This window comes from Triturus cristatus, chromosome 7 (assembly GCF_964204655.1).
Source record: "Triturus cristatus chromosome 7, aTriCri1.1, whole genome shotgun sequence".
In the NCBI taxonomy this organism is placed as follows: Eukaryota; Metazoa; Chordata; class Amphibia; order Caudata; family Salamandridae; genus Triturus; species Triturus cristatus.
In genome coordinates, this window is record NC_140590.1 from 1,281,585,436 (window position 1) to 1,281,600,544 (window position 15,109).

The following is a 15,109-nucleotide window of genomic DNA, read 5'->3' on the forward strand; positions in this document are numbered from 1 at the left end:
GCTCTTCCTCTGCTCCCCCACTGCACCTGCCAGGTTGCCTCCTGTAACTATGTTTGCTTTTTACCTTACTCTTTTTCTCCCAGAAGGACTTGGGAAGGAGCGACACGGGAAGATGCGTCTTTATCATTCGGGAAGATGGGGTTTCCTCCAGTACCTTAGTCCCTGTAGAAAAGAAATATCATGTGTAAATGAAACAAACACACTGAACTGAATTTAGTGTCCTGATTATTTAATCACAAGTGATATTATACCACCACCCACAGTAACCTGAAATTAACACTCCTGTACCACTTCCCACATAAACCATAGAGCCACTGTGACTACAATCATAGTGACAGCTTGTGAGAAGTTGGCCTGGTATATGCTGTTCACTAGTTCTAGTGACCACCTTGTACCATGCCAAGCAACCCTTATGGTGTGGTTGTAAGTCAACCTTTTTGGACTAGCTGCCCTAGTGGTAGCGTAGGCTAAGCAGTCTTTGAGGCTAAACTCGTGATGCGTGTTAAGCAAGCTGTTTTACCAATAGTAACCCCCTTTTATACCAATGAAAGGACACCACACAGATATATATTCAAAATATATATGTATTTATTTCTCAAAGTAACCCCTAGTCTCTTTATGAGCACAGGAGCACAAATCGTCAAACAAGATTATCACAGAATACACAGAAGTTGCACTTTATATGGATAGGCCCTGGTGGCCACTCGAACCATATACTAAAATAGTGGTATAAGTACCACGAACAGAAAAGGGAAAAGGCCTAGGGCCTCTAGAATCGCTGGGCCTACGAGGAGCTAACGTCAGTTAGTGACCAGGAGGTCCACGGGTGGCGTGTGCAGAGCAAATAGTCACACGCGTGCTCCCATAGGTTTCAATGGGTGCGTAAAAAGTACAAAGTTACTGCAAAAGGAATCTTCCGGATGACCTAGGAACTTAAGATTTGGAACACAGGCACTAGAGATGTATTACTACACATGGGCACCGGAGTACCAGCTTTACCTCACCCACAGGAAGCGGGTGCATAGGCCTCAAAGTGCGTCGGGTTTCTTCTATCTGTTCCGTTGAGCCTGGGACAAAGATGCTGCAGGCGGTCGGTCGGGAAGAGATGCAGTGGATCCAAGAGTGGATCGGAGATGTTGAAGACCTGTAAGCAGAGGGGACAGTGTTCACAGTCACTAGCCAGTGACCAGCGTGGCACCAGGTGGGTACCAGGCGATGTCGGGTGCAAACAGGTGATGAGGGGTAGCTTGTCTCCGCAGCCACGTGGTCCCTGAAGGTCGACGACGTCCAGGAGTCGGCTCACGAGCTGTCCCACGCAGGCTCTCGCTGTCGGCGGTGTCGGCGACTTGATCGAAGCAAACAAGCCTTGGCAAAAGCAATTGCAGGAGGATTCGGAAATCAGCTGTTGGTTCTGACCAGCAAGATCAGAGGGATTGCTCCTTTGGAGGGGAGCAAGGGCCAGTCTGGAGCAACCAGACCAGCGGTGTTTGTCGTAGATTTCGTCGCCAAGATGGCCACTAGCCAGCGGGCCAGCAACCGGTTAGGCGCGTCGAGTGGCAAAATGCAGAAGGGCCCCACGCAGATCGTGGAGATGCTGGAGGGCTCACCTTTGGTGCAGATGCTGCTCGAGGGTTGGGCTTCTCAGGACCCAAAGCACAACTTGGAGGGAGCCTCGGTTGTTGCACTGGTCAGCTTGTCGTAGTCGTTCCAAGATGGCTGGCTCCACGTGTCTCGGTGCCTCCACGGGTCTCCTCTTTTCAGGGACTGTGGATCGGGCGGTGAGAGGTCTGGAGGTCCAGGTCTTGTCAGTCTCTGGGCTCGGGCTCCGGCGGGAGGCGGCGGCAAAGCAGACGGTGATTCGCTGGATGGTGCTTGCGTTAGCAAGGTGGTCACTCCCTGACCACAGGGGAGATTTTCTTCAGTCTTCTGTGCAGCAGAATGTCGAAGTTCCCGTCTTCTTCTTAGTTTCAAGTTGATTCCAGGATGTCTGAAGTCTTAGGACACAGCTCCTACCTTTATTCGGATTCTAGGGGCCGGACTACCGGCTAGGTCCCTCCCTATGGGTGGGACCAGGAAGGGGGGTGGTTACACCCCCAATCCTTTGTCCAGCTCGCCCCAGGCCCGGGACTGGTGTGCCCCAGGACCGGTTTGAACTGGCATATGCACCGAGGCTCCTTGTGAGCCACAGGCATGTCTGGTTTCTTTCAAGCCCTACCTGACCAATACACAAAATCCTGTCTGGGGTGGTGCACGCACCTCCCCTGGCAGGAAACCCTTTGTCCACACCTCCCAAGCTGGAAGGACTCCCAGCAGCAGGAGGGCAGACTTGTGTCTGTGGTGGCAGCATCCATTTTGTGGAGCTGAGGCTATGTCTGATTTTACCCGGGTTTCAGGTACTGTACATGTCGTGTCCCTCTAGAAGGGTGGAATGCTAACCCCGTCGCCAGAATTGGCGAGGGGTTAGTATTCCAATTCGTATGACACCTTACTCGACATGTTTTGATAAAGCCAAACCAAAGATAGCATTTAACCGCGAGGTTCATAATGCACTTAAGAGTATATGGTATGACGATATCTGGAAACAGTAGAAGGAAGTTGTTCCGACCACTGCAGACAGGCTCAGCTCATGCCAGAGCACCATCTCACATGGAACCACGCACTCTGCCTTCAGGATTGTTAAGGCCTGCCATAGGAGTGACTTATAGGTTACCAGGTGTCCCATTTAAGGTTAGGTATAGGTATACTACACCTAAGTAAGAGGTGATTACACCAACTTACCCCAGCTGAGTGATCAGCCAGTTGTGTCAAATTGTTAGGCCAAGCCTGGGGTGGCATAATACATGCTTCAGCCCTTGGCAGGCCTTGGGTACACCAATGCCCTGGGTACCTAGTGTACACTGGTACAGGGGCTGACAGGGTGATCCACTTCCAATTGGTTATGCACCTAGGGTGCATAGTTTTAATTTAGTAGAGAGAACAGCAGGCTGGGGGTCCGATTGGCAGGCCCACAGCCTCAATATGTCAAAAACCAGTGAAGCAAAAAGCAAAAATTTGGGGTGACCATAGGATAGCAGACCCTACTCTCCTACACAACCCCCCCCCAAACGCTGGGACATTAAACTAGCCTTGACCAGTCTCGTCTTCATGTCCTAAGTGGAAGTACCTGGAGAGACCATCTGCATTCCCATGGTCAGTACCTGGCCGGTGCTCCACTGTAAAGTCCATCCCCTGTAGGGAAATGGACCACCTAAGCAGTTTGGGGTTTTCACCCTTCATCTGATTGAGCCACAAGAGGGGCTTATGGTCGGTCTGAATCTTGAAGTGAGTGCCAAACAAGTATGGCCTCAGCTTCTTCAGGGCCCACACCACAGCAAAGGCCTCCCTCTCAATAGCTGACCAATTCTTCTCTCTGGGGGTCAACCTTCTGCTAATAAAAGCAATGGGTTGGTCTTGACCATCTACATTAAGTTGTGACAGCACAGCTCCCACACCCAACTCAGAAGCATCTGTTTGGACAATAAACTCTTTGGAGTAGTCAGGACTTTTCAGGATAGGTGCAGAGCACATGGCCTCCTTCAGGTCATCAAATGCCTTTTGACAGCTTACTGTCCACTGAACCTTTTTGGGCATCTTCTTGGATGTCAGATCATTAAGAGGAGTCACAATGGACCCATAGTTCTTAACAAACTTCCTGTAATACCCAGTCAAGCCCAAGAAAGCTCGAACTTGAGTCTGGGTGGTTGGAGGGGACCAATCCTTGATGGACTGTATCTTACTCTCCAGTGGTTGAACTTGGCCCCCACCTACAAGGTGGCCCAAATACACAACCTTACTCTGCCCTATCTGGCACTTAGTAGCCTTGATAGTGAGGCCTGCCCTTTGCAGAGCCTCAAGAGCCTTCTTCAGGTGGATCAGGTGATCCTCCCAGGTGGAACTAAAGACAGCAATGTCATCAAGATATGCTGCGCAAAAGTCATCCAACCCAGTAAGGACTTGGTTCACCAGCCTTTGGAAGGTGGCAGGTGCATTCTTCAGACCAAAGGGCATCACCACAAACTGATAATGCCCACCTGGGGTTGAGAATGCTGTTTTGGCCTTAGACTCCTCAGCTAACCTGATTTGCCAATAGCCAGCTGTCAAGTCAAATGTGCTCAAAAACTTTGCAGAAGCTAGTTTGTCTATGAGCTCATCTGCCCTTGGAATAGGGTGTGCATCTGTCCTGGTGACAGCATTGAGTCCTCTGTAGTCCACACAGAACCTCATCTCTCTCTTGCCATCTTTGGTGTGAGGTTTGGGGACCAGAACCACTGGGCTAGCCCAGGGGCTCTCTGAGGGTTCAATGACACCTAATTCCAGCATTTTATGTACCTCAGCCTTTATACAGTCCCTGACGTGGTCAGGTTGTCTGTAAAGTTTGTTCTTTACAGGCAGACTGTCACCAGTGTCCACAACATGGGTACACCAGTCAGTTTGACTAGGTATCAAGGAAAACATATGTGAAAATGATTGTAGAACCTGTCTACATTCAGTCTGCTGATGGGCAGTGAGGTTGCCTCCAAGGGTCACTCCTTCAACTGAGCCATCTTCAGGGTTCTGAGACAACAGGTCTGGGAGAGGGTCACTCTCTTCCTCCTGTCCCTCATCTGTAGCCATGAGCAAGCCCATGTCTGCCCTGTCAACATATGCTTTAAGCCTGTTAACATGGAGTACCCTGTGGGGACTCCTGGGAGTTCCTAGGTCCACCAAGTAGGTGACCTCTCCCTTCTTTTCCAGGATTGTATGGGGTCCAGACCATTTGTCTTGGAGTGCTGCTGGGGCCACTGGCTCCAACACCCATACCTTCTGTCCTGGCTGATACTCAACCAATACAGCCTTTTGGTCATGCCAAGCTTTCTGTAAGGCCTGGCTTGCCTCAAGGTTTTTAGATGCCTTCTCCATATACTCAGCCATCCTGGAGCGGAGACCAAGTACATAGTCCACTATGTCTAGCTTAGGCTTTTTGAGAGGTAACTCCCATCCTTCCTTCACCAAACACAGTGGGCCTCTCACAGGGTGCCCAAACAACAATTCAAAGGGGCTGTAGCCAACTCCTTTTTGTGGGACCTCTCTGTAAGCAAACAGAAGGCAGGGTAGAAGGATATCCCATCTTCGCCTGAGCTTTTCAGGTAATCCTTTGATCATACCCTTTAGGGTCTTGTTGAATCTCTCAACAAGCCCATTGCATTGTGGGTGATAAGGGGTGGTGAACTTGTAGTTGACACCACATTCCTTCCACATAGCTGTCAAGTATCCTGACATAAAGTTGGTACCTCTGTCAGATACTACCTCCTTAGGAAACCCCACTCTGGAGAATACTCCCAGCAGGGCCCTGGCCACAACAGGAGCTGTAGTGGTCCTAAGGGGAATTGCCTCTGGATACCTGGTGGCATGATCCACTACCACCAGTATAAATCTGTGCCCAGATGCAGTGGGAGGATCCATGGGACCCACTATGTCTATTCCCACTCTTTCAAAGGGGACCCCCACCACAGGTAGTGGTATTAGGGGGGCCTTTGTTGTGCCACCTGATTTGCCACTGGCTTGGCAGGTAACACAGGAGCGACAAAACTCCTTTGTATCTTCATTCATATGAGGCCAGTGAAAGTGAGGGACAAGTCTGTCCCAGGTCTTGTTCTGGCCTAGGTGTCCTGCTAAAGGAATATCATGGGCCAAGGTAAGAAGGAAGCCCCTAAATTGCAGAGGTATAACCAACCTCCTGGTTGCACCAGGCTTGGGGTCTCTAGCCTCTGAATAAAGGAGCCCTTCATCCCAATACACTTTATGGGTACCTTGAGCATTCCCAGCAGCCTCAGCAGCAGCCAGCTGTCTGAGGGGTTCAAGAGAGGGACAGGATAACTGAGCCTGCCTCAAGTCAGCCCTTGAAGGTCCCCCTGTCCCCAGAAACTCAACCTGATCAGGTTCAAGCTCTTCAGGGACAGTTCCTTCAGGGTCCTCTAGATCAGCTTCCTGGGAAGGCTGATCATCACTCTGAGGCAGGGGGGAAGGCACAGCCTTGACCCTCCTGTTCTTCTTCTTGGTAGGTGCTTGGTCCATTGTTCCAGGATCCAAGACCTGTGGTTCAGTGAGGCACTTTTTGGCCTGTGACCTGGTCACAGCAAGGACATGTGATGATATACCTAACATCTCTGCATGAGTCCTGTACTCCACTTCTGACCATAGAGAACTCTCTAGGTCATTGCCCAACAAACATTCTACTGGGAGGTCTGCACTAACCACAACCCTTTTGAGGCCAGTTACCCCTCCCCATGAGAAGTTAACAACTGCCACACTGTGTGAAGTAGTGGCATTGCTGGCATTGGTCACCAGGTAGTTCTCACCTGGTATGTACTGTCCAGGGTCCACAAAGCCTGGTGTCACCATAGTGACACTGGCACATGTGTCCCTGTAGGCTTGAGCCACTTTGTCATTAATTAAAGGAGTCTGTCTGTACTTGCCCAGGTTACTGGGGCTCACAGTCAGGGACAAATCAATGTCCCCATCACAGATCAAGACTGCCTGTGTAAGGGTTCTGTCTAAGTCAGAATCTCCTTCAGTTCCCATAGTGATTCCCACTACACCCTTTGTCTGGGGACCAACACTGCTAACAGTAGTACTGGGAGCAGGTGCCTTAGGGGCAACAGTGTTGGGGGCTCCACCCTTTTTGCAATCACTAGTCCAGTGAGTTGTATTTTTGCAATGATTGCACCAGGGTTTCTTTTGACCTTCTTTCTTCTTTTTGGACTGTTGTTGGGACCCACCCTCCTTAGCAGTAGTTTGGGGCCCTGTTGAAGACTTCTGGTCTTTAGATTTCTGATCTCCACCCTTTTGGTCTGTTTTCTTCTGATCACCCCCTTGGCCCTGGTTCTGGTTCTTTTGCTTAACCCTGGTTCTGACCCATTTGTCTGCCTTCTTTCCCAATTCTTGGGGAGAGGTCAGATCAGAGTCAACCAAGTGTTGATGCAGTTGCTGGTTTTGACAGTTATTTAAAATCTGTTCTCTCATCATCAAATTATACAATCCTGTAAAATCAGATACCTTACTTCCCAGCAACCAACCCTCCAAAGCCTTAGTGGCACATTCAATGTATTCAGACCAGTCCTGAGTCTGTGTCTTTTGGGTGTCTCTGAACATTAACCTGTACTGTTCAGTGGTTAAGCCTAACCCATCTACCAGAACACTCTTCAGGACTCTGTAGTTTCTGACATCCTCTTCTCTAACAGTGAGGAGTCTGTCTCTGCCTCTTCCCTCAAAGGAGAGCCAGAGGATTGCTGCCCACTGATCTTCAGGAACCTGCTGTACTTTGCAGGCTCTCTCAAGAGCAGTTATCCACTTGTGGATGTCATCCCCACTTTTGTAGGGGGGCACAACCTTAGACAGGTTTCTATTATCGAAAACCCTATCTTTGTCCTTAGGGACAATGCTGCCACCAGTGGGTATAGACCCACTCTCTCTAGGTTGCCTAGCCTTGTTCAGTTTTTCTTCCATCAGGGCTACTTCTAGCTCCTGCTTCCTGATCCTCAGCTGGGCTTCCTGCATTCTGGCCTCATGTTCCCTCCTCTGAGGGGTGGTCATCCTTTTCCTGGAGTGACCTTGAGAGCCTCTAGAGCCATGGGAAGCATTGGAGTCACCTGAGCGATTCCTTTGCCTTCCAAGCCCTGTGTTAAGTCCACTGGGGAGATCCAGTGGGTTGAACCCACTGTCAGTCCCCAATAGCCTTGGTTTAGCTGGGCCAAGTATAATACTTGGCACTGGGCTAGTTCTCCCTTCATCCTCACTACTGTCAGTATCCTTTTCACTCTCATCCTCTGTGGTAGGCATCCCATCTAAGGGGTGACTATTGGAACTGGGTACCTCTGTAGTATCTTCAGAAGGGGGGCCTCCTGTTCCTGACCCTAAGGGGGCTAACTGGGAAGCTTTCTTGAGTGCTCTCTGATTCTCATCATTCTGTAAGAGCTCTCTGAGCTCAGCAGAGTTTGGGTTCTTGGGCTGTTTAAGGCCTCTAAGAGTTGCCAAATGCCTGAGCTCATTCTGATTAAGGGTAGCAAAGCTGGATGGTGCCCTCTGGGGGTCACTCTCAACAGAGATGGGTACAGTGGACCCCTCTGCCCCGGCCATTGCTCTTAAGTGTGGGTGGATGTGTTGCAATCTACCTACACTTGGGTTTACCTACTAAACCTATCTAGTAGTTGTAGTCAGGGTGTGCTACTCCCTTTGCTCTACAACAACTAAGTTCAGTAGAACTTAAGTATATCTAATCTTGTTTTATATGTACCTACAGGTACCTATGTGATCTTTCAATTGGTAACCAAGAGATTACAATGGTAAAACACAGCAAGCTCAAATCCAACCGCTGCTCACCAATGTGAGAAGTTGGCCTGGTATATGCTGTTCACTAGTTCTAGTGACCACCTTGTACCATGCCAAGCAACCCTTATGGTGTGGTTGTAAGTCAACCTTTTTGGACTAGCTGCCCTAGTGGTAGCGTAGGCTAAGCAGTCTTTGAGGCTAAACTCGTGATGCGTGTTAAGCAAGCTGTTTTACCAATAGTAACCCCCTTTTATACCAATGAAAGGACACCACACAGATATATATTCAAAATATATATGTATTTATTTCTCAAAGTAACCCCTAGTCTCTTTATGAGCACAGGAGCACAAATCGTCAAACAAGATTATCACAGAATACACAGAAGTTGCACTTTATATGGATAGGCCCTGGTGGCCACTCGAACCATATACTAAAATAGTGGTATAAGTACCACGAACAGAAAAGGGAAAAGGCCTAGGGCCTCTAGAATCGCTGGGCCTACGAGGAGCTAACGTCAGTTAGTGACCAGGAGGTCCACGGGTGGCGTGTGCAGAGCAAATAGTCACACGCGTGCTCCCATAGGTTTCAATGGGTGCGTAAAAAGTACAAAGTTACTGCAAAAGGAATCTTCCGGATGACCTAGGAACTTAAGATTTGGAACACAGGCACTAGAGATGTATTACTACACATGGGCACCGGAGTACCAGCTTTACCTCACCCACAGGAAGCGGGTGCATAGGCCTCAAAGTGCGTCGGGTTTCTTCTATCTGTTCCGTTGAGCCTGGGACAAAGATGCTGCAGGCGGTCGGTCGGGAAGAGATGCAGTGGATCCAAGAGTGGATCGGAGATGTTGAAGACCTGTAAGCAGAGGGGACAGTGTTCACAGTCACTAGCCAGTGACCAGCGTGGCACCAGGTGGGTACCAGGCGATGTCGGGTGCAAACAGGTGATGAGGGGTAGCTTGTCTCCGCAGCCACGTGGTCCCTGAAGGTCGACGACGTCCAGGAGTCGGCTCACGAGCTGTCCCACGCAGGCTCTCGCTGTCGGCGGTGTCGGCGACTTGATCGAAGCAAACAAGCCTTGGCAAAAGCAATTGCAGGAGGATTCGGAAATCAGCTGTTGGTTCTGACCAGCAAGATCAGAGGGATTGCTCCTTTGGAGGGGAGCAAGGGCCAGTCTGGAGCAACCAGACCAGCGGTGTTTGTCGTAGATTTCGTCGCCAAGATGGCCACTAGCCAGCGGGCCAGCAACCGGTTAGGCGCGTCGAGTGGCAAAATGCAGAAGGGCCCCACGCAGATCGTGGAGATGCTGGAGGGCTCACCTTTGGTGCAGATGCTGCTCGAGGGTTGGGCTTCTCAGGACCCAAAGCACAACTTGGAGGGAGCCTCGGTTGTTGCACTGGTCAGCTTGTCGTAGTCGTTCCAAGATGGCTGGCTCCACGTGTCTCGGTGCCTCCACGGGTCTCCTCTTTTCAGGGACTGTGGATCGGGCGGTGAGAGGTCTGGAGGTCCAGGTCTTGTCAGTCTCTGGGCTCGGGCTCCGGCGGGAGGCGGCGGCAAAGCAGACGGTGATTCGCTGGATGGTGCTTGCGTTAGCAAGGTGGTCACTCCCTGACCACAGGGGAGATTTTCTTCAGTCTTCTGTGCAGCAGAATGTCGAAGTTCCCGTCTTCTTCTTAGTTTCAAGTTGATTCCAGGATGTCTGAAGTCTTAGGACACAGCTCCTACCTTTATTCGGATTCTAGGGGCCGGACTACCGGCTAGGTCCCTCCCTATGGGTGGGACCAGGAAGGGGGGTGGTTACACCCCCAATCCTTTGTCCAGCTCGCCCCAGGCCCGGGACTGGTGTGCCCCAGGACCGGTTTGAACTGGCATATGCACCGAGGCTCCTTGTGAGCCACAGGCATGTCTGGTTTCTTTCAAGCCCTACCTGACCAATACACAAAATCCTGTCTGGGGTGGTGCACGCACCTCCCCTGGCAGGAAACCCTTTGTCCACACCTCCCAAGCTGGAAGGACTCCCAGCAGCAGGAGGGCAGACTTGTGTCTGTGGTGGCAGCATCCATTTTGTGGAGCTGAGGCTATGTCTGATTTTACCCGGGTTTCAGGTACTGTACATGTCGTGTCCCTCTAGAAGGGTGGAATGCTAACCCCGTCGCCAGAATTGGCGAGGGGTTAGTATTCCAATTCGTATGACACCTTACTCGACATGTTTTGATAAAGCCAAACCAAAGATAGCATTTAACCGCGAGGTTCATAATGCACTTAAGAGTATATGGTATGACGATATCTGGAAACAGTAGAAGGAAGTTGTTCCGACCACTGCAGACAGGCTCAGCTCATGCCAGAGCACCATCTCACATGGAACCACGCACTCTGCCTTCAGGATTGTTAAGGCCTGCCATAGGAGTGACTTATAGGTTACCAGGTGTCCCATTTAAGGTTAGGTATAGGTATACTACACCTAAGTAAGAGGTGATTACACCAACTTACCCCAGCTGAGTGATCAGCCAGTTGTGTCAAATTGTTAGGCCAAGCCTGGGGTGGCATAATACATGCTTCAGCCCTTGGCAGGCCTTGGGTACACCAATGCCCTGGGTACCTAGTGTACACTGGTACAGGGGCTGACAGGGTGATCCACTTCCAATTGGTTATGCACCTAGGGTGCATAGTTTTAATTTAGTAGAGAGAACAGCAGGCTGGGGGTCCGATTGGCAGGCCCACAGCCTCAATATGTCAAAAACCAGTGAAGCAAAAAGCAAAAATTTGGGGTGACCATAGGATAGCAGACCCTACTCTCCTACACAGCTGCCCTATGTTCAGGCACAAGTGTCCAACTCTTCCACCTACAGCTAGTGCTCTACTCTAGTCCCTAAAGTCCTGTCACACCATGTACCCATTCACAACCCCCCCACAGGTCCGTCAGAGTGCTCTTGCACCCTGTGCTAATGCTCTCCTGTAGCCGGCTTTTGAAAACAACTGGACTCAGCTCCCCACAGCATGCACTCGTATTTCATTGAGGCCTACACTACACGCTTGTTCTCACTTACACTACTCCATCATTCACTACATCTCATTCTGCACCGTCCCTCAAAGCCAGGACTCCTACATCATTTCTTTCAGCTCTGTGGCAGCCTGCCAGTTCTCATACACCATTTCCGACAGCCGGTGCTCCAGTACCATTACATCCACCCCTTCATCTTTCACCTAGTGCTCCCATGTTACCTTGATTTTTCTGTGCCACTCACCAGGTACTATCACATTGGGCGCACAGAACTCCAGCATGGGCACTTTGTTGTAGATGAAGTCTCTCTGGCATTGCTCATCATCCCCCGCATGCAGAATCATGTCCACGATTTCGCTCATCCAGGTCGTGCCTAGGATAGAGGGACAAGTTATTTCACATCCACCCTTTGCTAGTCACATATTTCTACCATTTGTTTGCTATTTGTTATTGTTTCTTGACCCCTGGGAGCTAATTATTCGCATGGCATGGAGCATGATTGTCTTCTGCCTACATTATATCTGCGTGACGGAAACACAAAGGTGATACAGTGGGCAAAAAAACGATGGAACTGGAATGTGGTCCTGACTATTTACCAGCGGATGAGATTAAATCAAGCATTTGTTTTTCTCTCAATACAATGCAGTAAGTGTGATGTGTGTGCCCAGACAAGGGCCCTGTACTCACTGTGCAATGGGAATCAAGCTCCATCTTACTGAGCAGTCCCAATAGGCTGAAACTACCTAGGTTTGCTAGTTTCTTGTTTGGAGGTAACTTGGCCTAGCAGCTCCAGCTCGACTGCCCCTGATTTACATGAGGAATGCGGTCTTCTGGAGTTGCACAGAGAATAACATGGTGCAGTTTGGAATCCGAGAAGGAATGGGAATCCAAGAGCAATGCTTGAATTTACATCTAATCATTGAAAAGTACTCTGCTGCAAAAAGAAGAACCATATATCTTTCTTTTGAGGATTTTTTAGTTGGGTAAATAAATCAAATATATGAGATATTTTGTTGCAGATGGGCATACACAATCCTCTTGTGAACTTTTTACATACCCTACATAGTGTGGTAATACAAAACAATGGCCCCTAGACATATGAATGCAACAATGCTATAAACCAAATGATCATTCATTCCAAACAAAAATCAAGAAATCCTTAGGGATCGAAACGTCGACTAAAGTTGTGTGCAAACCCTTATCTATATTGTTGATTAGACAGGAACGTGCCGTGCTATTATTGCTCTTAGATGCACACTTTTGATCACAATTGTCACGTGTGTGTACCACTGATGAGAGCACCAAGCTTGTTTTTCACTCACACCACTGCACCCTTATACAATGCTAGGGGAATCCCATTGCGCGACGGACAGCATGTGGTCTCGCTCTATGCAGACAACTTGCTCCTTTACTTGAGGGAGACCCAAATGGGATTTCCATGGAGCATGGCCCTCTTAGAGGACCTTGGATGGGTTTCAGGGACGGAGCACTAACTAGAGGAAGACATGCACGTTCCCGGTTTCCTCGGAGCAGCAGGACATGTGCTAGACTTGGGGATTCAATAGGACTCCAGAGTCTTTAAGTACCTGGTAGTTAAGGAATACCATTCAGACACAGATGAGAGGGAGGGCAATCTGAGGTGTGCCATGCGTAGTTAGAGAGGGGTAATGTTGCCTTCTAGCAAGTGCTTCATCTCCCTATTATAGCCAGAATTACACTGGCAAAAATTATTATACTCCCCAGAGTCCTCTACTACTTTGCTAATCTCTGGATTTGGATACCGAAGCCATGGTTCAGATCCCTGGACGCACTGCTCTTGATGTACAGGGGAACGCGCTTCTTTTATATGGAGCTACATTAATATAAAAGAAAAAAAGGAAGAATTCACAGTCTATGTATAATAATGCTCAGCGTACATGCAAATGCCTGATAATGGAAATATTATTACATGTATATACATATGAGTATATAAATAGCAGGGTTAGGTCTTGTGCACAAAATGTCATAATTCGGATGTATGATGGTACAACGCGTACCATCACAACGCGGTATGTTACATCGCGGTTTTGACAACGCAAGTCGTTACATCGACTTGCGTTGGAGGGCGCTGGATTTAGGAATAGTGTGAATTACTATTCCAACTCCAGTCTACGTACAGTAGGGAAGGTGTTGGAATAGTAATTCACACTATTCCTTAGTCTAGAGCGCCCTCCAGTGCAAGTCGGTGCAACGACTTTCGTTGTAAAAACCACGATGTAACCATACCGCGTTGTAATGGTTGCGTGGTAATGGATGTTTCCCTGCGGTTATGGTCCTGGGGAAAAGTCCACAATTATTTGGTCCTCAGCATTGGCTGGAGGCTCTGGGTAGCCTTACAGAACTGTCACCCAAGGTAAAGAAGCTTGGCTTCAGGTTGGATGAGAAGCTTACTATGAAGCCTCAGGTAGCCTAGGTAGCCTCTACCTGCTTCACAATTCTGAGGTGGGTGAAAAAGAACATAGGCATAATCCCACTCTCTGCCCAAAAAACCGTGATTAAAGCATTAATCCTATCCAGAACGGATTACAGAAACATCTTATACTTGGGGGCCAAGAAGGCAGTCATCTTATAAGTGGTTAAAAATTCCGTGGCTAGGCTGCTCTTTCCCCTTCCTAAGTATGTGTCAGCATTTGCATCTTCTTCGCGAGCTTCACTGGCTGACCGCAGACAAACATATACAGTTCAAAGCCTTGAGCTATATGCACATGGCTAGATCCGGCACTGCGCCACGCTGCATTCAAGATCTGGTGGCGCCTTATCAACCCACACGCATGCTTTTGTCAGCTAACCAGTCCATGCGTAAAATGCAGAGAATTTGTCTAGAAGGTATGGGGGGCTGGTCATTTTCTTACCTTGGTCCGAAGATTTGGAACGACCTCCCGGAATGTCGGCAAAACTGTTCTTCTCTCAGAGTTTTGTAAGGGATTGAAGACTTGGTTGTTTTAAACTAGGGACTGCACTCCCTCTACCTGGGTCTAGCACCGGGAAACCCCATAGGGTAGCGAGAGCTTTATAAGAAGCAAAAATAATATGTATACTTATTGCTATATACTTATATGTGTGGGTATGTCACTATATATGTATATAGCAATTTTACTTATGGGGAAAAATATATTTTTCCCTTGCAACCTTGTCTGCACCTCCACTCTCTGACTCATCCCAAACCTTTCCGACTGTTATGGACTCACAAATATCCTTTCCCAATGCTTCCATTCTTCATCTAATTCATCCAACTAACTGGCATAACATGTCCACCATGCCCAATAACACCTTACATCTTCACTTTACAACTTCACTTCAATCAATCTATACCCTTCAAAACGATACTGTATGAGATCTCAAGAACAAAAACTTCTTAACAACACACTTATTACAACTAATGCACAAGAGAACAAAAAAATGTACTATTCAACTACCAATTCACCTCTAAACTAGGGTTCTGGAGCAGCGTACTACTCGCTGCAAAGTACTTTAACTTCTCATCAGGGGTAATAAGTGCTATAGAAATACCATTTACAATAACCATTAGAATTACAATGATGTGCTGGCCGCATCCTAGTTTTTTTTTTATTGCTAGTGGGAGGGAGGGTGGGGCAGGGCGCAACATGGAGGGAGGCAAGATGAATGGCGGGTGGCGGCAGGGTGAGGACGAACGGAAGGAGGGTGGGCAACACAGACAACTGAAGGAAAGACAGCACATAAGGGCAAGCCAACACGGACA

General features: G+C 48.8%; 1 protein-coding gene across 4 annotated transcripts in view; it reads right to left on the reverse strand.

The window, feature by feature from the left end:
• Nucleotides 1-15,109, reverse strand: part of LOC146811879 (sulfotransferase 1B1-like) — a 368,180-nt gene that overhangs the window by 212,924 nt on the left and 140,147 nt on the right. For all 4 annotated transcript variants that reach the window (XR_014966788.1, XR_014966789.1, XM_085618837.1 and 1 more), the window contains exons 3-4: nucleotides 11,594-11,722; nucleotides 65-162 (exon numbers count right to left, since the gene is read on the reverse strand). Coding sequence is in view for 2 of the 4 variants with exons in the window: in XM_085618837.1 (XP_085474963.1) it covers nucleotides 65-162; nucleotides 11,594-11,722 (227 nt within the window). In the remaining 2 variants the exon portion in view is untranslated. The remainder of the gene's footprint in view (nucleotides 1-64; nucleotides 163-11,593; nucleotides 11,723-15,109) is intronic.